This window comes from Schistocerca nitens, chromosome 1, assembly GCF_023898315.1.
Source record: "Schistocerca nitens isolate TAMUIC-IGC-003100 chromosome 1, iqSchNite1.1, whole genome shotgun sequence".
NCBI lineage: Eukaryota > Metazoa > Arthropoda > Insecta > Orthoptera > Acrididae > Schistocerca > Schistocerca nitens.
The window spans coordinates 200737904-200764743 of record NC_064614.1 but is presented as its reverse complement, the minus strand read 5'-3'; the positions used below and the strand labels follow the sequence as shown (position 1 = coordinate 200764743).

At 41.2% G+C, this 26840-nt stretch overlaps 1 protein-coding gene across 1 annotated transcript in view; it reads right to left on the bottom strand.

The window, feature by feature from the left end:
• LOC126235091 (ankyrin repeat and MYND domain-containing protein 2-like) overlaps positions 1–26840 on the bottom strand; it is a 62621-nt gene that overhangs the window by 18296 nt on the left and 17485 nt on the right. The window contains exon 3 of the mRNA XM_049943828.1: positions 17662–17801. Coding sequence (XP_049799785.1) covers positions 17662–17801 — 140 coding nt within the window. The remainder of the gene's footprint in view (positions 1–17661; positions 17802–26840) is intronic.

The window sequence follows — 26840 nt, the reverse complement described above, 5'->3', positions numbered from 1 at the left end:
CAAAGCCATGCTGATAGTTTTCTTTGACTTTGACAGATTAGTTCATCATGAATTCGTGCCACAGGGACAAACTGTTAATAGATGGTACTATCAGGACGTATTGCAAACATCTGCGAGAAAATTTGAAAAGGAAATGGCCTGAAACATGGTGAGGCAATTCGTGTCTCTTATATCACAATAACGCACCCCCCACATTCATCCCTACTGGTGCATGACTGTTCTACAAAAACCGAAATCATTGTGATGTCTCATCCTCTGTACTATATCAGTGTTGGGAGTGGTGTATCAATTGTGGAGGAGAGTATTTTGAAGGAGACCACGCACAATAAGTAAAAGGTAATCGTAGAAAAATTTTGTGCACGAAGTTCTGGAACTGTTTGAACAGACCTTGTAGATCAACAACCGCTTAACAGCGTGTTGTTCCAATTTTAGAACAAAATACAGCAGTTATTCTGCGTGGCATGAATTTGACAAATCCTTCGTAGGTTTCTGGAGGTAAGTGGCACCAGATGTCTATGCACAGGTCATGCAATTACCAGAAAATATGGGCCAGTGATTTGCACACATGGAGCTGGTGCCTAATAGTATCAGTTAGTTGGCTGGAAGGTTAAAGGGACTATTTCTATGCCATCGGTGTTTGCTAAAGTTATCGAGAAGGTTGTATATACAAGGTTACTGGAGCATTTAAATTCACATAATTTGCTGTCAAATGTTCAGTTTGGTTTTAGAAATGGTTTAACAACTGAAAATGCTATATTCTCTTTTCTCTGTGAGGTTTTCGACGGATTAAATAAAAGGTTGCGAACGCTAGGTGTTTTCTTTGATTTAACGAAGGCTTTTGACTGTGTTGACCACAAAATATTACTGCAGAAGTTGGACCATTATGGAGTAAGGGGAGTAGCTTACAATTGGTTCGCCTCTTACTTTAAGAACAGAAAGCAGAGGGTAATTCTCCGCAATATTGAGAGTGGTAGTGATGTTCAGTCCCAATGGGGCACTGTTAAGTGGGGCGTTCCCCAAGGGTCGGTGCTGGGGCCACTGCTGTTTCTTATTTATATAAATGATATGCCTTCTAGTATTACAGGTGATTCAAAAATATTTCTGTTTGCTGATGACACCAGCTTGATATTGAAGGATCTTGTGTGTAATATTGAAACAGTAACAAATAATTTAGTTCATGAAATAAGTTCGTGGCTTGTGGAAAATAATTTGATGCTAAATCACAGTAAGACTCAGTTTTTACAGTTTCTAACTCACAATTCAACAAGAACTGACATTTTAATCAGACAGAATGGGCATGTTATAAGCGAGACGGAACAGTTCAAGTTCCTAGGCGTACGGATAGATAGTAGGCTGTTGTGGAAAGCCCATGTTCAGGATCTTGTTCAGAAACTAAATGCTGCTTTATTTACCATTAGAACAGTATCTGAAATAAGTGACACTTCAACACGAAAAGTAGTCTACTTCGCATATTTTCATACGCTTATGTCGTATGGTATTATTTTTTGGGGTAATTCTTCTGATTCAAAAAGGGTATTTTTGGCTCAAAAACGGGCTGTTCGAGCTATACGTGGTGTAAGTTCGAGAACCTCTTGTCGACCCCTATTCAAAAATCTGAGAATTCTGACATTGCCCTCACAGTATATATTTTCTTTAATGTCGTTTGTTGTTAGCAATATTAGCCTATTCCCAAGAGTTAGCAGCTTTAACTCAGTTAATACTAGGCAGAAATCAAATCTGCATGTAGAATGCAGTTCCTTGACTCTTGTGCAGAAAGGAGTGCAGTATTCTGCTGCATCCATTTTCAATAAGCTACCACAAGAACTCAAAAATCTTAGCAGTAGCCCAAACTCTTTTAAGTCTAAACTGAAGAGTTTCCTCATGGCTCACTCCTTCTATTCTGTCGAGGAGCTCCTGGAAGAGCTAAAAAATTAAGCAAATTCCAGTGTTACATTGTTGATTGTCTTCATTTAAACTTATGACTTGTCACCTGAATATGTTTTTTTTTTTCTATATTTCATTTTATCTGTTTCTAATATCGTGTTATAATTTCATGTATTGACTCGTTCCATGACCATGGAGATTTCTCCTTAATTTGGTCCCACGGAACAATAAATAAATAAATAAATAAATAAAAACTACTAGGTTATTAGCCCCTTTTCCTCAGATACACGGGTCTAGTCGATATGAGGTAGATAAGAGAGAGCCTACTGTGCAAAACTCACGAGAAGAAAACCACAAGGTCTACCAATGTTAGTGAAGCTGAGGTAGGGGACAGAAAGAAGAAAGGGAGACAGGATGAAAGGCAAGCAAGGTGCTCCATCTAGGGAGCAGCCAGAAGCCCCTGAAAGCAGAGTACAATGAGGGGACATATATCCCCCAAACCCCACCACGTATCAGAGGTATTCTATACTCTGATATCCTTAGAAAGACTAGTAACAAGGACAGAGCAAGAGAAGCACAGACACACAAAAGATGAACAAGTCTCACAGGCCATGCGAGAGGGGAGAGAAGAGTAGAACAGCAGGTAGGGCGAGGACCGGGCTGGACCACCAAGGCCAGACAGTGCAGCTCGGTCTGGGCAGAAGAGGCGACAGAGTGTTCTACCAACCCCTCAATGGGCCAATAAGGTTAAATGGCCCTCACTTAAAGAGTGTTGTAAATGCCTGCTTCACGAATAAAATGTAAAACTAAGTCAGTTGCTAGGGGATTGTTTTCTAACACAAGGGGTATCAAGTCAGGGAAATTAAAGAGTCCGGCACCAACCAAGAAAGGTTGATAAGGAGCCAGCAAAGGATGACAGAGTCCTTGCAAGACATCTCCATGGCGGACCTCCACAGATTCATAGTCTCCTTTACCACCCATAGTTTGGTGAAAACGTGAGTCATTTCGTACTGCAGGCACCTAAAACTTAACAGCATAATACCAATGGAGGTCTGTTTCCATAATACTAATCTCAAGAGTAAGTCTACTGGTAGCCAGTTTGGCCAGGCTATCAGTGAGTTCTTTCCCTGGGATCTTGACGTGGCCCAGGGTCCAGACAAAGGTCACTGAGGATCCATGCTGTTCAAGGGCATATAGGGAATCCTGGATAGCAATGACCAAGGGATGGCAAGAGCAGCACTGGTTCAAGAGCTTGCAACCAGCTCAAAGAGTTGTTGCTGATGACAAAAGAACCACTAGCGCACGAACAAATATTCTCATGAGCACAAGAGATGGTTATTAACTCCACAGTGAGTTTATGTCCCGCATGAGTATAAGCAAAGCCTACATGATCAGCGACTAACGAGCCATCAGTGTATACTGCTTCCAAACCCTAGGACGCATCAAGATTGAGAAAAATTGGCAGTGGAGGCCTCGGATGCACCGAGTCTTTTGGACCTTGTGACAGGTCAAGATGAAGCTGTGGCTTGTAGTGAAATTGCATGCTTATGAAATATCATCTCAGTTATGCGACTGGATTCGTGATTTCCTGTCAGATAGTTCGCAATTCGTAGTAATTGATGGAAAGTCTTTGAGTAAGACATAAATGATTTTTAGTGTTCCCAAAGATAGTGTTAGAGGCCCTTTGCTGTTTCTTATCTATATAAACAATTTGGGAGACAATCTGAGCAGCCGTCTTACGTTGTTTACAGATGACGCTTATGTTGTTTGCAGATGACGCTGTTGTTTATCAACTAGTAAAGTCATCAGCAGATCAAAACAAACTGCAAAACGATTTAGAAAAGGTGAAAATTGGCAATTGACCCTAAATAATAAAAAGTGTGAGGTCAACCACATGAGTGCTAAAAGGAATCCATTAAACTTTGGTTACACAATAAATCAGTCAAATCCAAAGGGCGTAAATTCAACTAAATACCTAGGAATTACCCTTACGAACAACTTAAATTGGGAGGAATACACAGAAAATGTTGTGGGGAAGGCTAACCAAAGACAGCGTTTTATTGGCAGGACACTTAGAAAATGAAACAGATCTACTGAGGAGACTGCCTGCACTACGCTTGTCCGTCCTCTTTCAGACTACTGCTGTGCGGTATGGGATCCTTACCAGATAGGACTGACGGAGTATATTGAAAACGTTCAAAGAAAGGCAGCACATTTTGCATTATCGCAAAATATGGGAGAGTGTGTCACTAAAATGATACAGGATTTGGGATGGACATCATTAAAACAAAGGCGTTTTTCCTTGCGGAGCGATCTTCTCGTGAAATTTCAATCACCAACTTTCTTCTCCAAATGTGAAAATATTTTGTTGACGCCGACCTACAAACGGAGAAACAATCACCATGATAAAATAAGGGAAATCAGAGCTCGTACAGAAAAATATAGGTGTTCGTTTTCACCGCATGCTATACGAGATTGGAATAAGAGAATTGTAAAGGTGATTCGATGAACCCTCTGCCAGACACCTAAATGTGATTTGCAGAGTATCCATGTAGATGTAGATGTCGATGCACCATGGACGTGTACGAGAGTGGGTCCAGAGGAGAGGTGGAAGAGAAAACAACTGAAGTTCAGAGAGGATAGACATGACCCAGATTGCAATAATAAACCCTGATCGGAGCTGCCATTGCGGGAGATGGATTGCCGTGTTTGGAAAGAGGTGAAGGTATTTCAGATGCTTAGGGGAGCTGCAAATGTGGGTAGCATAATTGGCAAGCTGTTTACATCTAATGTTCTTGATGAAAATCGGGGGTGGAGCCCGGAGAACCCACAAGTGTAAGGTAGCACAGAAGTGCTGTCATAAGCCTTTTGCAAGTCAAAGAAGACAGTTATAAGGTGTTGATGTTGGGCAAAAGCTGTTCAGATGGCAGACTCCAGGTAAATCAGATTATCAGTAGTGAAACGGCCTTGGTGAAAACCACTTTGAGACAGGGCCAGAAGATTCCGAGACTCAGTGAGCCAACACAGCAGCTAGCTTGCCTTGCGTCCAGCAACTTACAAAGAACTTTGGTGAGACTTATTGGGTGATAACTAACCATCTCTAGAGAGTGCTTACGCAGTTTCCATACTGGAACAATGATGCTTTCTCACCACTGCGACGGGAACTTGCCCTCACTCAAGATGCAGTTAAAGATGGCAAGAATATGGCGCTGACAATCCCCCGTTAGGTGCTTGATCATTTGGTTGTGGATGTGGTTTGGGCCTGGGGCTGTATCAAGGCAGTGGGCTAGCACACTGACAAATTCTCACTCACTGAATGGAGCATTATATGGCTCCATGTGGTGTGCAGTAAAAGATAATTGCTTTCACTCCAACCACTGTTTTAAGACACAAAAGGGAGGTTGATAATGCTCAGATGCTGAAGCTTGAGCACAGTGCAGAGTAAAATGTTTGGCAACAGCATGTGGGTCAGTGTAGACAGTGCCATTCAAGATAATAGGAGGTACACCTGCAAGTGTTTCATATCCACAAAGACTTCCAACCTCAGCCCAAACCTGCGAAGGAAAGGTTTGATGGTTGAAACATACATTCCCAGCATTCTCACTTCCGTCTTTTTATATGGTGGCGGACCCATGCATGGAACCGATTAAAGGCAATGAGGTTCTCCATCAATTGGTGCCTCTTATGACATTAGAGAGCCTGCCTATGATCCTGAATGGCCTCTGTGATTTGCGAGAACTGCTAAGGTACTGACTTCCGTCGGGGTGAGCATGAGGAATAGGGGATTGCCGATAGAATGGCTGTAGTTACATTCTGGACTACCTCATTGATAGCTCTCTATGGTGGAGAGACTCCAGGGCAACAGCAAAGCTGCACATAACCCAGTCAGCAATGTTGAGAGCTCATCTGGGCAGGCATCCAGGGGAGTGATGTTGAGGGAGGAACAGGAAGATCAGGAAGTAATCACTACCACACAGGTCATCGCGGACTCTCCAGCACATGGATGGGAGAAGACAAGGTTTGCAAATGGAAAGGTCAATTTGGTCAAGAAAGTCCTGTCCATCACACTGAAGTTGTGGCGGTACCAGTACCACAGAGGCAAAGGTAAAGTTGTGCCAGTAAATTTTCAAGGCTTTACTGCGGTCAGTGACCATGGTTCCACACAACAAAGGGTTATGGGCACTGCAATCACCCAAGATTAGGAAAGGTGGGGGGAGCTGAGACACCAATGCAAACATTATGTTCCAAGACACTTCACCATCGGGAGGGAGGTAAACCCTGCAGATGATAATAACCTGAAATGCTCTTACACGAACAACCACATCCTCCAAAAGTATATTAAGAGACACGAGTTCACTATATAGTGTGTCTAGAATATATGTGCAAACTCCGCCTGACACTCTGTAATAGGCAGCATGATTCTTATAATATCCCCAATACCCATGAAGGGCTGGGGTCAGCATTCCTGAAACCCAAGTCTCCTGAACGGCAATTCAGAAGGCAGGTGAAGTGCTTAAAGGACGTCATAGCTTAGCAAGGTGGTGGAAAAAACCACTACAATTCCACTGGAGAATGATGATGTTGATGTACAGTAAGGTCATGAAGGGACTATGGGGGCAGTTTATGCCTTAGGGTCATCTGCTACCACTGGTTGAGGGGTTATGGCATCAAAATACATAGGTTTCAAGTTCCGTTGTGTAGTGTGAACGAGGACCTCGGGGAGGTGCTGGAATCTCCGCCTCGGCCACTGTAGTGGAACAGGCGGGATCTGGTGGTGCGGGGGCTATTGGAATGTCCTCCTTCTTGGAGGACTTTTTCTTGTCTTTCCTCTCTTCTCCTCTCCTCTCCTTAAAGGATTCCGATGATTGCGAGGGTTTCTCTGAATCAGTTTCAGGTAAAGACGATGATCGCAAAGCCCTGCGACCAGCAGCCTGCATCTCCTTCAGCCACTGGCTGGAGTCTGGTTGTAGATCAGCGAAAACCTTGGAAAAAATGTGTCCCAAGAGACCCCTTCCTGGTGACAGAAACCGGTGGAAGGTAATTAGTCTCTGGCTGGGAGGTGGGGACCGACGTCCCTGGTGGGTGGGAAGCCAATTATCCTGAACAGCAAGAGGAGAGCCCCCAACCGTCATGGGGGCAGGCATGGCTGAGTGGCCCTGAGAGTCCACTGGAGGAGGTGTAATGGACAGGAGTACCATAACCAAAGGAAGCGATGTCATCGTAGCTGCAACATATGAAGCTGACTGACATACTGGGTGCAACTGCTTCTACTTCCCCTTAACCTCTTGGTAACTGAGTATTGTACTTTCTTTTCTCTTTGGAAAACAGTGCAATCTGGTGAGCAGGGAGTATGCTGCTTTCCACAGCTGACACAGGTGGGAGGGGGGGGGGGAGGTGTACAGGGAATGTTTGCATGCAGTGACTGTCCACAATCTCTTGAAGGGGAGTGGGGTGGGGGGCAGGGGTGTGTGTGGATGGGGCACATACAGTTCCACACTACATCGGTATACCATCACACTGAACTTTTCAGGCAATGAATCGCCCTCAAAGGCCATGATGAAGGCACCGCTAGCAACCCTACTGTCCTTTGGCCTCCTACGTACACAACAGACGAACTGTACACCCCACTGCTCCAAGGTGGCATGTAGCTCATTCGCTCACACCGCTCTTGCACGCACACTGGGATATTGTATGCTCTTTCCAAATTACTTATGCAGCATTATCAGATGGTATGAGCAGGTCTCTGTGGAAAATTATTTCCTGAACTAAATTTAGGCTGTTATGGGGAGTAACAGACACCAGTGTGTTACCCAGTTTGCATTTGTGTTTGTGTCTGATCAAAATTGACCCTCCTTTCATTTTAGAGATGGCTGCCACTTCTCCAAACTTGTCTTCTAAGTTCTCCACAAAGAACAACAGTTGTATGGCCAAGAAGGAATCACCATCAATCATCGTACACTTACCGCTTAGCCCTACATTCCTGCCATGGCATAGCGACGGAAGGGAACATTTTAGGGTCGTACCTCTCTGCACTGAACGAAGACTGTCCTTTCATAGAGACTGCTGGGGTCATATGGCTACCAGCGGGAGATAACTTCATATGCTTCTTTTGCGGCTGATCTGCCATGGTGTCACCCCCTTCAAATGGGGGCTCTTCCCTTGGGTGTCAACCAGCCTCAGCCAATAAGTCTTGGAGTCCCCATGCCCCAGTCACGATGGGCACATACTCATTGGCATACATGGGGAGTTTTCAGATCAGGCATCATCAGTGCAACCAATGCATGTTCATGGGCCTACCACCATCCAAGTTGGATGGACACTAACAAAATAAGCCATCCATATTGTTGCAGTAAGTAAAAAACTAAATTTTGCATCCATATCAACAGATAAACAATAGGCATGGTGATACATTAAAGAGTGTTCCATCTTCTTGTCACAGAGCCAGCAACAAGCATTATGCTAGAAATAGTGATGTAACTTCCAGAAAACCATCTGAAGATGAAACTGAAAAGGTTCGAAAACTGGTTCATAGAATAATAAATACCTATTAAAAACGTGAATGGTTGCACTTTTACATATTTACACTCAATTAACAGTCACAGGTTCTAAAATATCCGTAATGGATAAGCATAACCATAACCTAAATACTTCTTGCACTAAGGACAAAATAATGCAGATGAAGATTTAAATGAAAGAATGGTTTACAAGCAGGCCTATAACAAAATTTTAAAAAAATGAGAAAGACATAATGAACACAATAATGTGGGAAAAAAAACAGGGTGATAAAACAAAAGAAATTAAATCAAAATACATAAAACTAATTGAAAACAAATGGACAATGATTTCAAGTGGAAAAAGAATGATAGGATAAAAAATGAGAGCAAATGAAGAAGTCTGTATGATTAAAATGATATGACAGAGCAATGGAAATAAAAAATTACATTTCAATCAATTAATTGAATAAAAATGAGGATCAAAGTCATTTTGATAAAGATTTAAAAATAAATTTATTCACCTGGCGAGATTCGAACTCTCAACCTCCAGCCTATTAGCAGGATATCCATTACACCATGCAACAAAACTATTTGATGCAACATTTTTAACGATACTGAATGACACACACAACTCAGAAATTTCTTTTTTGTCAATTACTTGCAAATGAGAGCCCACCAAGGTGAATGGTAACTGCAGTGTGTGATACATGGGATCTTTACATACATAACCATATAGATGGTTTCAAAATATTAATATATATATGATATTTCTGAATTTTGCACACCAACTTGGAAAATGTTAACAGAGAAATCATACAGCATCCACAATGATATTAATGCATGTGGTATCAAATCATACTTCAGTAATCTGGCATCAGCAAGCAAATGACTGGAGAGAACAGATCTTCCTTAGGTGGCTGCTCTGAAACTGCACATTTTTATTACAAATAAACAGCTATTCGCTAATATTAGAATCTCAATTTCTGTTAAGATAGCAAGAACAGAGCAAAGAATGTGGAGCTATATTCAGGTTTCTTTCTTTTTTTTTTTTTTAATTACAACTGTTTTCATGGGGACATTTGATAAAAGTTTGGAAGAGTATCCTCCTAGGGGCATTGATGTATTGAAATCTTGCCCTTTATGTTCATACAAATTGCAGACAACCTTTCCAAGCATTTTTAAAAAAGTTTTCACATATCAGAGAGCCGTTTACACCAGACAATTTAATATTTAGAAATGTGCTGTAATGAATCAACTATAGTTATTGACATAATGATATTATTACTGTTGGTAATAAAATGTTTGAGTTACTTTGCTGTATCTATTTTGTATTACTAGGGCCAGGAAAATTTCGCGCAAGTGAGAAAGTGAAAAAGAGCTGAAAGCTGCAATTTTTAGTGGCATAACACAAAATTGGCAATTTTTATGAAGGATCACAAAACCTGGCATTTTTTCCTTGCTCCCGTGTAAAACTGTCATAAATCTGAAGACGGTAGTTTTCTAATGCCGGTAACTGATAGTTACTGATTGCTAAAACTAGATTTAGACTTTTTCTCAATGCTGAAAATTCTGCATTATTTTACAATGACAGTTATTTTCCACATAAAAGACAATGATTAGAGGTAATGTTACACGAATCTACTCTACTTCCAATTATATCTATTCCAGTAACAGTTTTGGTTACCAATGTAACATTTCCAGACACTTCTGCAAAAATTGCTACACAAAAAAGGTTCACTTTTGTGAGATTTCCAATGCAGTTCATACAAGTACACATTTTCATAGCACAAAAATATGAATATGAAGAACACCAAATATGGCACTTTAGCTGAGCAAACACATAAGTCAACATGGTGTCTGGTCACTTTCCAACCCCACCTAGGTCCCAGTCTGTGCAACAGATTGCACTGTCATCACAAACTTCACTCAAAATGTAACAAAAACAATACTGAATAAATATGGAAATAAAAATTTCAGTGTTCTTTTTTTACCACTAGAAACAAATGAGAATGGCACTGTGTCCTGTGCTGACTGACTGACCAAGCAGGAGACATATTGATTTTTGTGTTCAATTGATACACTGCATTAAAGTTTCTCCAAAACGCATCATTTCTGGTATTATCTGATGTGCAAAAGATGAATAAATCTTACATCACTAATAAAACCATTACCTGAATCCAAGTTAAAATTGAAAATTGTCGGAAAATTAATTTTTGATGTTTAAACCAGAAAGATTTTGAGAAATATAAAAGGCTGAACACCTCAGGCAGAGGTGAAGGAAACTGAAATGCATTGGGTCACATCTTCAAACGAGCCTAACATTTCTCATGGCCATACAGCCACTCTTGTGTTCACAGCTGTAAGTTCTTGTTTCAATCATGGGATGATGGTAAACTCTATTAACACTGAAGTGGCAAAGAGTCTGTTATGTGTACCTATAATGGTAAGTCTCAGCCATGTATGATATTCTTGAAGAAAACAAATCCCTTCATCATTTAGTGAAGAAGCAACTTTCCCTTCCAACAAGATATGCGGACACAGTCAAATGTCTGCTGCTGTGCTTTAGGCATTTTGTCTTTCTTTTTTAAATTTAGGTTCCAGGCAGCTGTCTCCAAACTAAAGCAAAGTGTTGACAGGTTGGCAATACAATATCTCAGAACAGAACTTCGAAGTCATGACAATTTCTTTCAAAAAACTTAACAGTATATCCGCTCGAACAGTCCATGTGTATACTGCCGGTTCATAGCGTCACAACGGGCACAATATTTCAGCGATCAGACATGTCGCCATCATCAGGTGCGCTGATGAACTAAGCTACTGAGGGCAGGCGGCTGAAGAGAGCGGCCCATGGGGAGGAGGGGATTTAAATCGGCCACTCGTCCTCAGGAGCTCAGTTCGTCAGCGCATCTGATGATGGCAAAATGTCTGATCACCAAAATATTGTGCCCGTTGGACACTATGAACCGGCAGTATACCCGTGGACTGTTCGAGCAACAAATACGCCGGGAGGAACTGAAGAGTCACATCTTAACAGTATATGGTTATAAAATTATTATTTTTTTTAAATTATCAGATAATGAATTCAATTTAAATAACTTGTTTTTAGTCATGTAAACAAATGAGCCTAATGATGTCAATAAATATGAATAACATAAATTATTTTTTTCTTTTAGTTCTGTAAATCCTGGCTGTAACAACATTCACAGGACTTTGAAATTATGTTGTTACAAATGAGTGTTTTAACTGAGATTTGTATTTTCAGTCTATTGTGGTGGCAAATGGAAAAGAACAAATTTATTTAGCTTTGTTCTGTTTTACACACAATATTCACTCTTAAGCTTACATGAATATTATATATACAGCAGTCTAAACTTCTTTACTTACGAGTTGAGTAATCAGTCATTTTACTCTGCTGTGTATTTGCCCAATACACAATTTCTAAATTATGTTCTATGTTCATTATTTCATTTGCAATTTCACTACTTCCTCTCCTAGCTTCATAGAATATCTTTACAATTCTAATGGCTTTAAAAGTGTCACTCACAGCAGGGATAGGCACTTTACCTCTTTCTTATTCCTCTTCTTCTTCATCTCCCTAACTCACTACATGGTCATGGTGGCCTTATTCTTCACTTCATTTGCAATATCATCTTCAGTTTTCACTTCGGTTGTAACAAGGTCATCATCTAATGTTGCACACATTTCAAGTCACACTGATTGAGAATACCACCGTTGATTTTTAGCAGCAATGCAGATGGCGGCAGATCATCTGTGTCATCAAATGTGTCTTCAGTTTTTGCAGCATTTATTCCTTCAGCTGTGATTCACACACGACGAAAACAGTTCTTGATGGTTTGGGTTGTGACTCAGCTCCAACCTTTGGTAATGTATCTGATTGCATCCATCAGTGTAATAGAATAATCCTGATTTTTCTCAATGCACTACATCATTTTCAGTAACATGAGCTTATGATAGTGGCATTTCAGACTCCTAATTACTCCTTGGTCCATGGGTGGCAAAAAGCTTGTCATATTTGCAGGAAGCTTAATATACTCCAGACCAGAGAGTGCAGGATGTGCTGGACAGTTGTCACCAAGAACCAGTATATTCCTTTTCCGACTTCTAAGTTCCCAATCCCAAAACCTCATCTCTGCTTCAAAGAGTTCAGAGGTCATCCAGGACTTTTTTTAGCATTGTAGTGCACTGGCAGATTTTTTACATGCTTAAAAAACACCTAGGGTTTTTTGATTTACCTATCACAATCAATTTATTTATTCTAAGTTCCATCTGAATTAGCACACACCAGAACTGTTATTAGTTCTTTAGATAACTTGCCACCAACACATTTTTCACCCTTGAATTTCAGTTTTTTGTTGGGTGTCAATTCAAAGAAAATGCCAGTCTCGCCTACATTAAAGATGTCACAGTCCGCATATCCTTCATGAACTGCAGGCCAGATGGTAGTGAGCCACTGCTGGATTCACTGCTCGGTTTCCCAAAAGTAAAGTCATGACATTGCTTGAACCTGTCAATCCAGTCACTGATGCGCACAAATTCCTCATCTTTTAATTTGTTGGCAAATTCTTCAGCTTTCACCATAAGAAGGGGTTCACTAATGGGTATATTGATGCTTCTCTGCTGCTTAAACCACTACAACAGCGCTTCATCCACGTCCCTCTATTCAGCTTTTTGTAATCACTTAATTTTATATCAATTTTGTTCAAATGCAGTAACAATTTTATCCTTGTTCTTCAAAATCATGTGGACTGTGGAGTTTATTAAGCCAAACTGACAACACACGTCAACTTTTTGAGCTCCATTCTCAGTTTCATGAATCGCTTTGACTTTTTCTGCCACCATTACAACTTTTCCTTTACTGGCCACACTCTTTTGAAACACAATGGAAACTGGCATCACATGTACTGTTGACAAGTTCTGTGACTGTCACCACTATTGCAGTATGAATGCGCTAGGGAAGCAATGAAGTCTGTACTAAGGCTATTGTTGACGGAAAAGTAGGGAGAAGAATATGCCAGGTTCCCATATTACAACCAATTTCCTTCCACAGCACATTGATTCTTGAAAATCTTGTCACTAAATCAGGCTGAAAATCACATTATATAGGAGGCACACACATATACGTTTGTTGTACTAAGCAAATATGAGAAGTATGTTCCTTACGAGGAACACAGATGTACCACAGAAATCACAATGTTACAGCAGAGTTGTCGTCATAATCGATATCATTATAAAAAGGTTCTACTGTAATATAATTAATGGATATATTTTCATCTTCCACATAACACTGGGATAAAAAGAAAGAGAAGATGAAATAAGATGTAAGGAACATGTGGTAATTCAAAAATAAGCCTTCAGAAACTAATACCAAAACAAGCAAAAACTAACACCACAACCGCTAGAAATAATGTTGAACTTAGCGTAAAATAACACCAAAATTGTTTTTCCTGTTCCTATGTATTGCTTAATTCCTTTTAAGTGTGTGGCTGATGTATACACAGTATCGATCATATTTCCAAAATGTTATCATTTATTTCTAACATAGTAGTGAATAAGCACATCAATGGTTTGATAATTTTAGTATCTATAAATCCACACTATAGAATGTTATGAGATATTCTTTAGGTTCCTCTCACACTGTACTTTATCAGAAAGTAAACTTTATATCGTTGCTGGAAAACCATTAAAAATTCGTGATCCTGAATTATGGATACTTTTCTGGACCAGAACACCTTACAAGCAAATCTGTTAGTATGAATAGGAGTTATATTACTTATGATGAATTTGATTAAGAGATAGACATAATGGGAAACAGCAATAAAACAAACATCAACACCTTCTTGAAACTATTTATCAGATTTTGGAGACTGAAATGCTGAATTTGTCTTCCAAGCTCTAAGACACTAGCAGGAATTATCGTACTTTTACTTGAGAAAACGAAGTTGATACCACTATTTCTGAAATTAATTTAACAATAACAAAGACTACGCTTGATTTAGTGGGGACTTCACACACACACACACACACACACACACACACACACACACACATTGCACATGGCAGGAATGGAAGGAAGGAGGCTGACAGGTGAGAGAGAAATGTTGAAGGCGTTTGTGATAAGAATAGGGTACTAGTGAGTTCATTCTGGATGCAAGGAGGGGAAGTTGTGCGCAACATACAACAACGACATGCAGGAGTTTAGCAAAATTGATGGAGAGTGCAAAAAAGATGTGGGTACAGGGTGAGTGAAATTAGGACAGAAGCAATTGAGAAAACATTTTTCCACATTTAGCATAAAGCTGAAGTCCATGTCTGTTCCCACTTCTCATTACCCTTCTCATTTCTTAACTTGGCAAGACTTTTTTCTTCTGTTATCTAATTCAGCCTGTAGTCAGTAGTCTTCCCTTTGCAGTTCACTATCTTCCTATCCCTACTGCATAACTTACACCGTCACTGAAGAGCCTCATTTACTTTCCCGATACTCAAATTGTAGTGTCGGCAGACTTGCCAACACTACGCACACTAATTGAAAGAGGCGGCCAAGATGCACGCGCTAACTCACGAAGGATGGAGTGAGGTCTGAAACAAGAGACTTATGAATGTGATAAAGAAAATACGTATCTTTGGAATATACTTAACTTTTAATACATCCTTGTATACACCGTTCTTGATGAGACATCTGGAGATTGTGGCGATACAAGTGACTCTTTATATACAAGCTATTTAAGGCTAATGGCGCCTTGCTAAGTCGTAGCCATTAACTTAGCTGAAGGCTATTCTAACTGTCTCTCGGCAAATGAGAGAAATGGCTTCGTCCGTATAGTCGCTAGCAACGTCGTCGTACAACTGGGACGAGTTCTCGTACGTCTCTCGAGACCTGCCGTGTGGTGGCGCTCGGTCTGCGATCACACAGTGGCGACATGCGGGTCCGACATGTACTAATGGACCGCGGCCGATTTAAGCTACCACCTAGCAAGTGTGGTGTCTGGCAGTGACACCACACAAACTAGTACAGGAAAAAAATACAGCTGCCCTAACCCTAAACTATATACACTCCTGGAAATGGAAAAAAGAACACACTGACACCGGTGTGTCAGACCCACCATACTTGCTCCGGACAATGCGAGAGGGCTGTACAAGCAATGATCACACGCACGGCACAGCGGACACACCAGGAACCGCGGTGTTGGTCATCGAATGGCGCTAGCTGCGCAGCATTTGTGCACCGCCGCCGTCAGTGTCAGCCAGTTTGCCGTGGCATACGGAGCTCCATCGCAGTCTTTAACACTGGTAGCATGCCGCGACAGCGTGGACGTGAACCGTATGTGCAGTTGACGGACTTTGAGCGAGGGCGTATAGTGGGCATGTTGGAGGCCAGGTGGACGTACCGCCGAATTGCTCAACACGTGGGGCGTGAGGTCTCCACAGTACATCAATGTTGTCGCCAGTGGTCGGCGGAAGGTGCACGTGCCCATCGACCTGGGACCGGACCGCAGCGACGCACGGATGCACGCCAAGACCGTAGGATCCTACGCAGTGCCGTAGGGGACCGCACCGCCACTTCCCAGCAAATTAGGGACACTGTTGCTCCTGGGGTATCGGCGAGGACCATTCGCAACCGTCTCCATGAAGCTGGGCTACGGTCCCGCACACCGTTAGGCCGTCTTCCGCTCACGCCCCAACATCGTGCAGCCCGCCTCCAGTGGTGTCGCGACAGGCGTGAATGGAGGGACGAATGGAGACGTGTCGTCTTCAGCGATGAGAGTCGCTTCTGCCTTGGTGCCAATGATGGTCGTATGCGTGTTTGGTGCCGTGCAGGTGAGCGCCACAATCAGGACTGCATACGACCGAGGCACACAGGGCCAACACCCGCCATCATGGTGTGGGGAGCGATCTCCTACACTGGCCGTACACCACTGGTGATCGTCGAGGGGACACTGAATAGTGCACGGTACATCCAAACCGTCATCGAACCCATCGTTCTACCATTCCTAGACCGGCAAGGGAACTTGCTGTTCCAACAGGACAATGCACGTCCGCATGTATCCCGTGCCACCCAACGTGCTCTAGAAGGTGTAAGTCAACTACCCTGGCCAGCAAGATCTCCGGATCTGTCCCCCATTGAGCATGTTTGGGACTGGATGAAGCGTCGTCTCACGCGGTCTGCACGTCCAGCACGAACGCTGGTCCAACTGAGGTGCCAGGGGGAAATGGCATGGCAAGCCGTTCCACAGGACTACATCCAGCATCTCTACGATCGTCTCCATGGGAGAATAGCAGCCTGCATTGCTGCGAAAGGTGGATATACACTGTACTAGTGCCGACATTGTGCATGTTCTGTTGCCTGTGTCTATGTGCCTGTGGTTCTGTCAGTGTGATCATGTGATGTATCTGACCCCAGGAATGTGTCAATAAAGTTTCCCCTTCCTGGGACAATGAATTCACGGTGTTCTTATTTCAATTTCCAGGAGTGTAGTTAACCAACCTATAGCAAAATGAGCACTTCTTGCTCACAATAAATAGCAATGATTTAGCAAGAATAAGTTAATAGATTGTCGAGTAAGCAGCAAAACTTGTTCACAGAAATTTGGTCAACATATAAACAAACTAGGACTGATTAAATTGTTTAACCTACAATGATTAAAAGTCATTGTACCTCCTGTAAACCTGTACTAGACGGTAATGAGATAGCCCTTCTCAGTTACGCTGGGCTCCAAAACACACACATTCTGTAAGTTTACTGCTTAAGAACTGCACTTAAAAATTAAAACTAGAGCCTGCATTTATATACATGCTTTTGTAAGTACTGCCCAAAGATGAAAATGTTAACAAAAGGTTTTAATATATATACTAACTCAAATATGACCACAAAGTCTTTCATGCTAGATTTTTTGTGTTAAATGATACCAGTTGGCTTACAGAATAACATCAGAAGTGCTCCACGAAACATTTATTGCAACTAATACACTTGTCATCTATGTAAAGTTCACTAAAATAATATTACTAGTAATTAGCTTATCTTTACACGAGGATAAAAACTCATTTCTTGCCTGGCACAAGGACTAAACACTTCGTAAACAGATATTGCTTATAATCATACCCCCTCCCCCCCTCCCCTTCTCTCTCTCTCTCTCTCTCTCTCTCTCTCTCTCTCTCTCTCTCTCTCACACACACACACACACACACACACACACACAAAACGAAAATATTGGAAGAGAACAATACATTTATAACTATGTTTACTGGTTTACATTAACATCATTACCTGCATTACAAATTTATGCAATGGTGCAGCAAGCACAGGTGTCAGTTTAGGCTCAGTCTCTAAACCTTGAGGAACTGTATAATAGTCAACATCAGCTTTAGGTACAAAATTATTAATGACTGCCACACATGCATGGTTTCCTGTAAACAAAAGAAGTGAAATTAATCACACCAAAAAGGTAATTATCAACAAAAATAATCACTGTTTGAAAACATAATATGGGCAGAAAAAAAGCCTACTCCCCAAGCAGTGGAGGAGAAAAAACAAATAAAAGGTATGGCAATGCACAAGCTTTCAGAGCCAATGGCTCCTTCCTTCTGGCAAAAGGATTAAAGAGAAAGGAAGAGAGATTACTTAATAGATCTGATGAGGTTCAGGAAATGGGAAGAATTGTGGGAAAGTCACCCAGAACCCTGGATCAGAGGAGACTTACTGGATGGGATAAGAAGGAAAGACTGACTGTTGATGCCTACACTGGACAAGATTTGAAAACCTGAGAACTTAAACATCAAAGATACAAAAATAAGGAAGACAGAGATTACAGAGAAAACACTGTGCAAGGGTCAATAAGAATGGAAAGCTAAGTGCATTGTATCTGGTAGACATGTGGGGTGGCAGGGAAAAACAGACAGGTCAGTAAAATAAAAGACATAGAAGAAGAAGAATAAGAAGAAGAAGGAATAGTTGCTGAAAGAAATGTGGAGACCACAGAAATCAACACAAATTTGGGCCAATAGCGTGGCAAGAACCATGCACATGTGACTCCAGTTCCCATCTGTGGAGTTCTGAAAAACTGATGTCAGGAGGGAGAATCCAGATGGCACCTATGATGAAACAGGCTTCGAGGTCACTGATGTCCTATTGTAGAGGATGTTCTGCAACAGGACACTGTGTCATCATGTGACAGAGGATATACTTTGTTCTCCGAATTTCTGAGAATATTCTCAGGTTCGCATGAATAATGTGAGTCTGAGAACACACTTCACCTGAGAGTGTCTTCAGGATGGGGGAAGTTGCACAATTCCAAGAACATTCTCCAGTTTCATATGAATAAAACAACAGAAGTCTCTCACAAGCGAAGAACATCCTCCATGTTTTGAAGTGTCCTTTGTAATTGAGTAAGTTCTGCTGAGTTTAAATTTTACCAAGCATTCTTTTAGTAAAAATGGCAGAATTTATTCTGTTTGGTGTGTGTGTGTGGGGGGGGGGGGGAGAAGAAAGGATAATAATAGCCTGAAGACATACTTAAAAGAGAAAAACATCATTTGGTTGGTGAACTCCCTTCACGCAGAAATCATTAAACAAGAGGATGGTGACCTTCCAAATGAACTAAAAAAAAATTGTGTTACTTAGCAGACCCAGAATTTCAGAATGGTGCAGGTGGAGGGGGTATACACAAGACAATCACGTCACTGGCATTATCTGATAATCATAATCATGTTTTCTTACAGCATAAATATTATATTTTGTTAGAAATATGTAGGTGGGTAAGAGAAGTTAATAACTGGTTGATTACAAACCTAGCGATCTGTTTCTCATAATGAAATCACACAGTGACTGCTTAAATACTTGATGCAGACAATTAAGCATCACACTTAACCAACCAAAATTATCTCATGTTTGAAAAATCTGACACGAGTTCTGGTTTGGAGTAGATGAAAATGTGGTGCATACTTAAGTTTTCATTTGCATAATGTATTCGCCTTAATTCAATTAAAAAAAAGTTTTCGATGTGCCGAAAATTTGGTACCATTGTCAAGAAATGCATTTTTGTAAAGTGTCTGTAATCATTTCAATAATTTTCTGTCGCACATAAAACTAAAATCAAAATGTAGTGCAACTATTCCAGAACACAATGATGCCAGTTCCATATTTGTACACTGAGTAGCTTGCCTGAATCATCACTGAATTGAATGAAATGCAAGATTAAGCGTGTATTCTGTGCTGGACGCAGCAAACGAAATGCATCAAGAACCTTCTCAAGAAGTAGGGGAGGTAGTGAGAAATAACTATGTCAGAGTGTATGCTTCAAATTTTCTTTTCATATGAAATTAAGAACGTTCTCAGAAAACATCCTTTTGCTATGAGAATCTTCTTCGGTTAATGTTCTCTCTCTCTCTCTTCTTCATACAACCCATTGGGTGTTGCTAGTATATAACCTCTGTCTATGCCCATTCATCCTAAAAGATAGCTTGGTGGTAGTCATACCAATGAAGAAGCTGAATGGTGTCTATGTAACAGCTGATACAAGACACGTGTCACAGGTGGCTCTTCCTTTGGTGGTTACAGTTTTGCTAGTTACAGTACTGGTAAAGGTGGTGACAGGAGAATGCATCAAGCATGTCTTACAGTGGGGACGGTCACAGGAGTAGGAGCCAATAGGGTAGGGAAATGGGTGCAGAAGAAGCATAGCATCTGACTGGGGTATTGCAGGGATTGGAATGGGGTGGAGGGGAACAAAAAGTTCTTAAGTTATTCTTGGTGTGGTTGGCTAAATGTGACACAGAGTGGACCTCTTTTCTGGGCATGACTTTGGAAAGTTATAGCCTTGTCGAAGTAGATGATTAATTAATACATTCATGGTCAAGATAGTACTGAGTGACAAAAGGGGGTACTCCTAAGACATTTTTTCCAGGGATCAACTGCACAAGGATAGGATGTGGTAGCCCAAGAAATATGTTTTCGACCTACATTGGTTGGGGTAATTACATACAGTGAAGGCTTGTGAGAATGGTGGTGTTTTACTGTCAGGAATTTGTCTCTGAAAATTACATTTGCCACTAATGCCAAGTCTGAGAAGGAATGTTTGACATCAGAAGGATGGCAACTATCAAGATGTACAGGGGTTGACTGAAAAGTAATACCTCCACCTTCGTACCTCTTCAACAGTTGGCAGCAATGGTATGCTGCAGGTACTGGCTTGTTCCGTAGCCTCTTCTCAACAACTCCAGTTGGCGGGAAGCCTTAGCATTGAACAGTCATTGAATTCTTGACACCAGAAGGTGTCAGCCCAAAAGAGATTCATCAGAGAATGAAAGCAGTTTATGGTGATTGTGTTGATGTGAGTACTGTGCATCATTGGGCGAGTAAGTTTAAAGATGTTGAGACGGGAACACCCGACCTGCGTGACAAACAAAGTATTGGACGTCCTATGACAGCAACCACAGAGTTTCACAAGCAAAAGTTGACAGATTGATTCAGGACAATCGTTGTGTCACTTGGAGAGAAACTGCAAGCACAATCGGCATTTCACAAGAACATGTGGGTCACATTACCGCTTTGCTTGACTATCGGAAGATCTGAGCACGATGGGTACCCCGGATGTTGGCTCCTGAAATGAAAGCGCACAGACTTGAAATTTGCCAAGAACTCCTCTCGCATTACGAGAATGAAGGTGACTACTTTCTCCATTCAACTGTGACAAGAGACGAAACATGGGTACACCATTACGACCCAGAGACGAAATGTAAGTCTATGGAATATCGACACAAAGACTTGCCCCCGAAAAAGAAATTTAAGATGCAGCCCTCAGCTGGAAAAATCATGACCACAGTGTTCTGGGACACAGATGGTGTTTTCCATGTTGATTACCTTGATCGTGGAACAACAATAAATTCAGTGTGTTACATCACAACTCAGCGAACTCTGAAACGACGGCTAACAAGGGTCCGAAAGGAAAAGGGAAATGTTTTCCTGCAGTATGGCAATGTCGAACCTCACACTTCACATGCCACCACAGCAGAACTTCAGAGACTGAAACTCACCACCGTAGGGCATCCTCCATACAGTCCAGATTTAACACCATCTGACTTCCATCTGTTCCCGATAATGAAAGATGATCTGCGGGGACATCATTATGTTTCTGATGAAGATGATGAGAGAACTGTGAGACTGTAGTTGTGGAAACAGAGTGTCGACTTCTTCCATGACAGCTTCAGAAAACTTGTTCATCATTGGCAGAAATGCAGCTAATTGGCTGGTGATTATGTGGAAAAGTTAATATTGGTAATTAAAGCTCACATTCTAAGGATTATTTCTGTGTTTGATTTATTAAAATATTTCCATCCAACCGCAATTAACGAAGGTGGAGGCATTACTTTTCATTCAACTCTCGTATGTAATGTTGTTTCTTTGTAGCTTTAATATGAATAGAAGTGTGTAGCTGACCCTCAGTGAGGATGAAGTTAACATCAAGGAAAGTGACAAGAGATTTGAACAGAATCATGTGGAATTAAATTTAGAGAATGTATTTAGAGTGTCCAAAAATTTCAACGGGTCAGCCTCATCACAAATCCCTATGGTAAAGATGTCTTTAATGTATCTAAACCAAACCAGGGGCTGAATGGTAATGGATCCCAGAAAAGACACTTCGAAGCAACCCATAAGAAGGTTTGCATAGGAAGGAGCCACACTGGTTCCCATGAGCATAATCCTGATCTGTTTGTATGTATGTCTCTCAAAGGTAAAACAGATGCTGGTAAGCATAATGAATGAGTTAATAACAGAGAAAAGCTATGTGCATTATACATAACAGGTGGAAAGCATACGGGGAAAAATAGACAGGTCAGAAAATGAAAGATGAAGAAAACTAAAATGGAGTACAGAAAGGAGTAGTTGCTGTGAAGAAATGCTGAGACTCAGAAATTAAAATAAATTAAGGTCAGGTGGGCGTCAAGAACCAAGAACATGTGTTAGTGCTAGTTCCCACCTGCGGAGTTCTGAGAAACTGATGTCTGGGGGAAGCATCAAGACAGCATGTATGGTAAAACAGGCACCAATGTCACGATTGCCATGTTGTAGAGAATGCCCTGCAACAAGATATTGTGTGTTGCCAGTATACACCCTGTGCCTACGCCCATTTGTCCTAACTGATGATCTGGTGGTAGTCACGCACTTGTAAAAGGCCAAATAGTGTTTACATAACAGCTGGTATATGACATGTCAGTTCACAGCTGGTTCTCCTTTTGATTGTATATGTTTTGTCAGCTACAGAGCTGGTGTAGGCAGTGGTAGGAGGGTGCATAGGGCAAGTTTTGCAATGGGGATGGTCACAGGAAAGGGAGATGGGTGCAGAAGGAACATAAGGTCTGACAAGAATATTGTAGAGATTGGGAGGGCAACGAAAAGCTATTATACGTGTGGTGGGCAAAATCTCAAGACAGGATGGATCTCATTTCAGGGTATGATTTTAGGAAGTCATGGCTGTGTTGAAGTAGCTGATTAATACATTCCAAGCCAGGCTAAAATTGAGTGACACGTGGTGTGGTCTGAAGTTGTTTTTTTCAGGATTGGATATGATGGCCTGGGGAATCTGCTTTTGAACTAGCTTGGTGGGATAATTATGTTCAGTGAAGGGTGAGGTGAGAATGGTGGGGTATTGCTGTAAAGAGTCTGCAGCTGAACAAATATGTTTTCCTCAAATGCCAAGTTTGTATGGGAAGGATGGCAACTGTCAAAATTTAAGTACTGTTGTCTGTTAGTAGTTTTAATGTGGACAGTGTGTAGTAGGCCTTTGGTGACGAAGAGATCAACATCAAGGAAAGTGGCATGGGATTCGGAACAGGACTATGTGAAATTTAATTGGGAGAAGGTACTTAGAAATTCCACGAATTTTAACAGATAGGCCTCACGATGAATCCATATGGCAAAGATGTCATCAATGTATCTAAACCAAACTAGGGGCTGAAGGCTTATGGATCCTCCTCCAAGCGTTCCACGAGAAGGTTGGCATAGGAAGGAGCCATCCTGGTTCCCATAGCCATACCCATGATCTGTTAGTATGTCTCCCCCTAAAAGGTGAAGTAGAACTGGCAAAACATATACTATCAAAGGGGGAGCCACCTGTGAAACAACACATCATATACCAGCTGATACGTGACCACTGGCCGGCCTTTACATGAGCATGACTATCACCAAATTACTAGTTAGGATGAATGGACATAGGCAGAGGGTGTTTACTGGCAACACACAATGTACTGTTGCAAGAGCATACTCTACAATGTGACAGTCATGAACTCAGTGCATTTCACCACATGTGTCATCTGAATTTTTCGCCAGACACCAGTTTTTCAGAACTCTGCAGGTGGAAACTAGCACTACATGTTCTTGGTTCTCGTCACTCAGCTGGCCTTAATTTATGTTAACTTCCGAGTCACAGCGTTTTTTCACCATAGCTACTACTTTTTCCACTCTGTTTTAGTTTTTCTGCATCTTTCATCTTCTGACCTGTCAATTTTTCAATGTCCCCCTCCCACCTCTGTTGCATACAATGCATTTAGTATTTCACTCCTATTAAGTCGTGCATGATGTTTTAGCAGTGATCCTGTCTTGCATTTATCTTGTCTTCCACCTTTAAGCTCTCAAGGTTTTCGAATGTCATCCGGTGCAGTCACCAACAATCAGTCTTTCCTTCTCATCCTGTCCATTAAGTCACCTGCAATTCTGGGTGAATTTTCCAAAATCTACCCCTTTACCTAAACTCTCCAGTCCCTTTCCTTCACCCCTCTTCCTTCCCCTTCTGCCAGAAGAAGGAGCCACTGGCTCCGAAAGCTTGCTTAAGTATAACCCCCTCTTATACACGTGCTCTGCCGCCACTTGTTTTTGAGTAGATTTTTTACTTGTTTAATTACATTATATTGTCAAAAATTGATTATTTTTGTTGTTAAATTATTCAGTTGACACACCTTCATATTTGACAGTATATTTGCTTCAGTCTCCCTTTAAACTATAAAAGATGGATTTTTCCTTGTTTTGTATAATACTTTTGTGTAACATTAACTATCTAGTTAAACGGTTTACATTAAAAATATAAAGTTTGTTTTAATATATGCTAACCAAATTGTTTAATGCTGAATTGCAGAGAACATATTTTCCAACCGTCAATCTGTATGCATTGGTTTCAAGCAAAAGGGTATTATAAGGAAAGTAATGGAAAACTACTCAACATGATACTTTTCAATGTACAACAAGGAAATGAGTGTACATGTATAGGTACTTAACACAGGTAAGTCTTTCATGCTTTTAAGATTTTTTTAATGGTTTAAAAATGTAAAGAGTATCCATCATCAGATAAAGAAATCAGTCTTTTTTGTGACAAGGATAGAGAAAAAGTAACCATACTTTTGCAGAAAAGCAGCTCAATACACCCAAAGGCTTATTTAAGAAAATCCCAAGGAACGATATAAGTTTCAGGTACTCCAGAAACTAGGTCAAGTTACATGATGACATTTTACTATAACCTACACTACTGAGTTTATGACTATTCATGCTAAGAAAGAGTTGAATGTTTTTTTGTCCGTGCACTATAAAATGAATAACTAAAGATGAAGAACATTCACATTATCTTCTTTGTTTCACTGACATTGACAAAACTGGAAATGAACGGCGGGGGGTGGGGTGGGGGTGGGGGTGGGGGTGGGTGGAGGGTTCCATGCCAAACAGCTGGTAGCCCCTGCTGACAAAATTGTCATTATCTCAATTGATTCTTCAACTATATTCTCCCAAAAGCCACTAGCTCAGCACAGAATTCTTGTTTTCTCAAAGTCTAACTTATGTCCCTCATTGAGGTTGTGTTCTGTTACTGCTGATTTATCTTTACGCCCCCGATGTATGCATCTAGTATATTTCTTGCAGCGTTGCAAGATGCAGCATGGTGTTTTCCTGATGTGTTGCAGCCATGTTACCAAGTGATGCTACTGTATACCGAGTATTGTATCATAATACAGAGTACAGCTCACTTCTCAACAGCAAAATACAAAGATAGTGTGCTGACACCATACAATTGGAAAATCTGAGAGGTTGGTGGGAGTTCAGATGAAGACCCAGGGTGTCAATGATAAGAGAACAATTGTCAACCTGATGAAGAAATAACTATATACCGCCACAACCTCAACCCTCTCCATAGGGCTGAACTTCAATCTTGTTCCAAACACAATACCAAAACAGAACATTATTGCTGGTGTTAAACAAGCAACCTGTGGGCTTCCAGTGGAAAGGTGGAGTAAATTAGGCGGGAAGCATACAAGATCATCAGTGAATCTATAATTACCACCAGAAAAAAACACTCTACTACAGGATCTGGCATATAGGAAGCTGGAAGAATGTCCCAACACCGAAGATGAACAGAAAAACAATAGATTCACTTCACAACTCAGCTCTAAGGAAAGAAGATACGAAGTGGCTCTACACAAAGGCTCCAAAACCTCCACACTTTTATGGAGTGCTTAAAATTCGTAAAGAAGATGTTCCACTGTGTTCTATAATCAACAGCATTAATGGACCTGCATTTGGGGTGGCCAAGTATCCAGCCTCACTTCTGAAACCCATAGTGGGACACTGCAGTTTTCACTTGAAGAACTTTGTCAAAATTTATGATTGTACTGAAAGAAATTTAGCTGCAGAAGGATGATTTGCTGGTGAGCTTCAAAGTACTCTCTCTTTTCACACATGTACCATTTCGAGACACCTTGGTACCCTTAGGAGATCATTTTGAACAGGGAAGCTGCTTGAACACATACTCACCATAACCTACTTCAAATGTGGTGGGTAGTTCTCTGAAGAGCCAGCCATGCGCTCACCACTTTCCCCTGCAATTGCCAGTTTCTACACTGCCAGAAAAAGAAATTGCAACACAAAGAAGAAGTTGTGTGACATAAACAAAACATAGTAGGTGTTTGCCTACATTGGAAAGATGATGTCTATTCAAATTTCGCACTAGTACCACAAAAGTGGCACTATGAAGACACAAATCATATTTGCTTTAAACACATGCTATAACAGTCGTGAGCATTACTTGTCTTTGAGATTGGACATGGTGTATAGATGTTACTCAAGAATGTCTTTCAGACAACAAAGATGCCATTATCACACTTAACTGAGTTTGAACAAGGGTACGTAATAGTGCTATGGGAAGCTGGAAGTTCCTTCTACAATATTACAGAAATACTTGGCAGGAATGTAGCCACTGAGCACAACTGTTGGCAGCGGTGGTCACGGGAATGTACAGCTGCAAGAAGACTGGGCTCCAGACAGTCACATGGCACAAGCAAGAGGGAAGACCATCGTGTTTGGCATACAGCTCTGGCGCATCGTATTGCATCTACAGCAGCAATTTTAGTAGCAGTTGGCAACACAGCGGGGAGGGGCGGGGGGAGACATTAGAAATTGGTTACTTCAAGGAT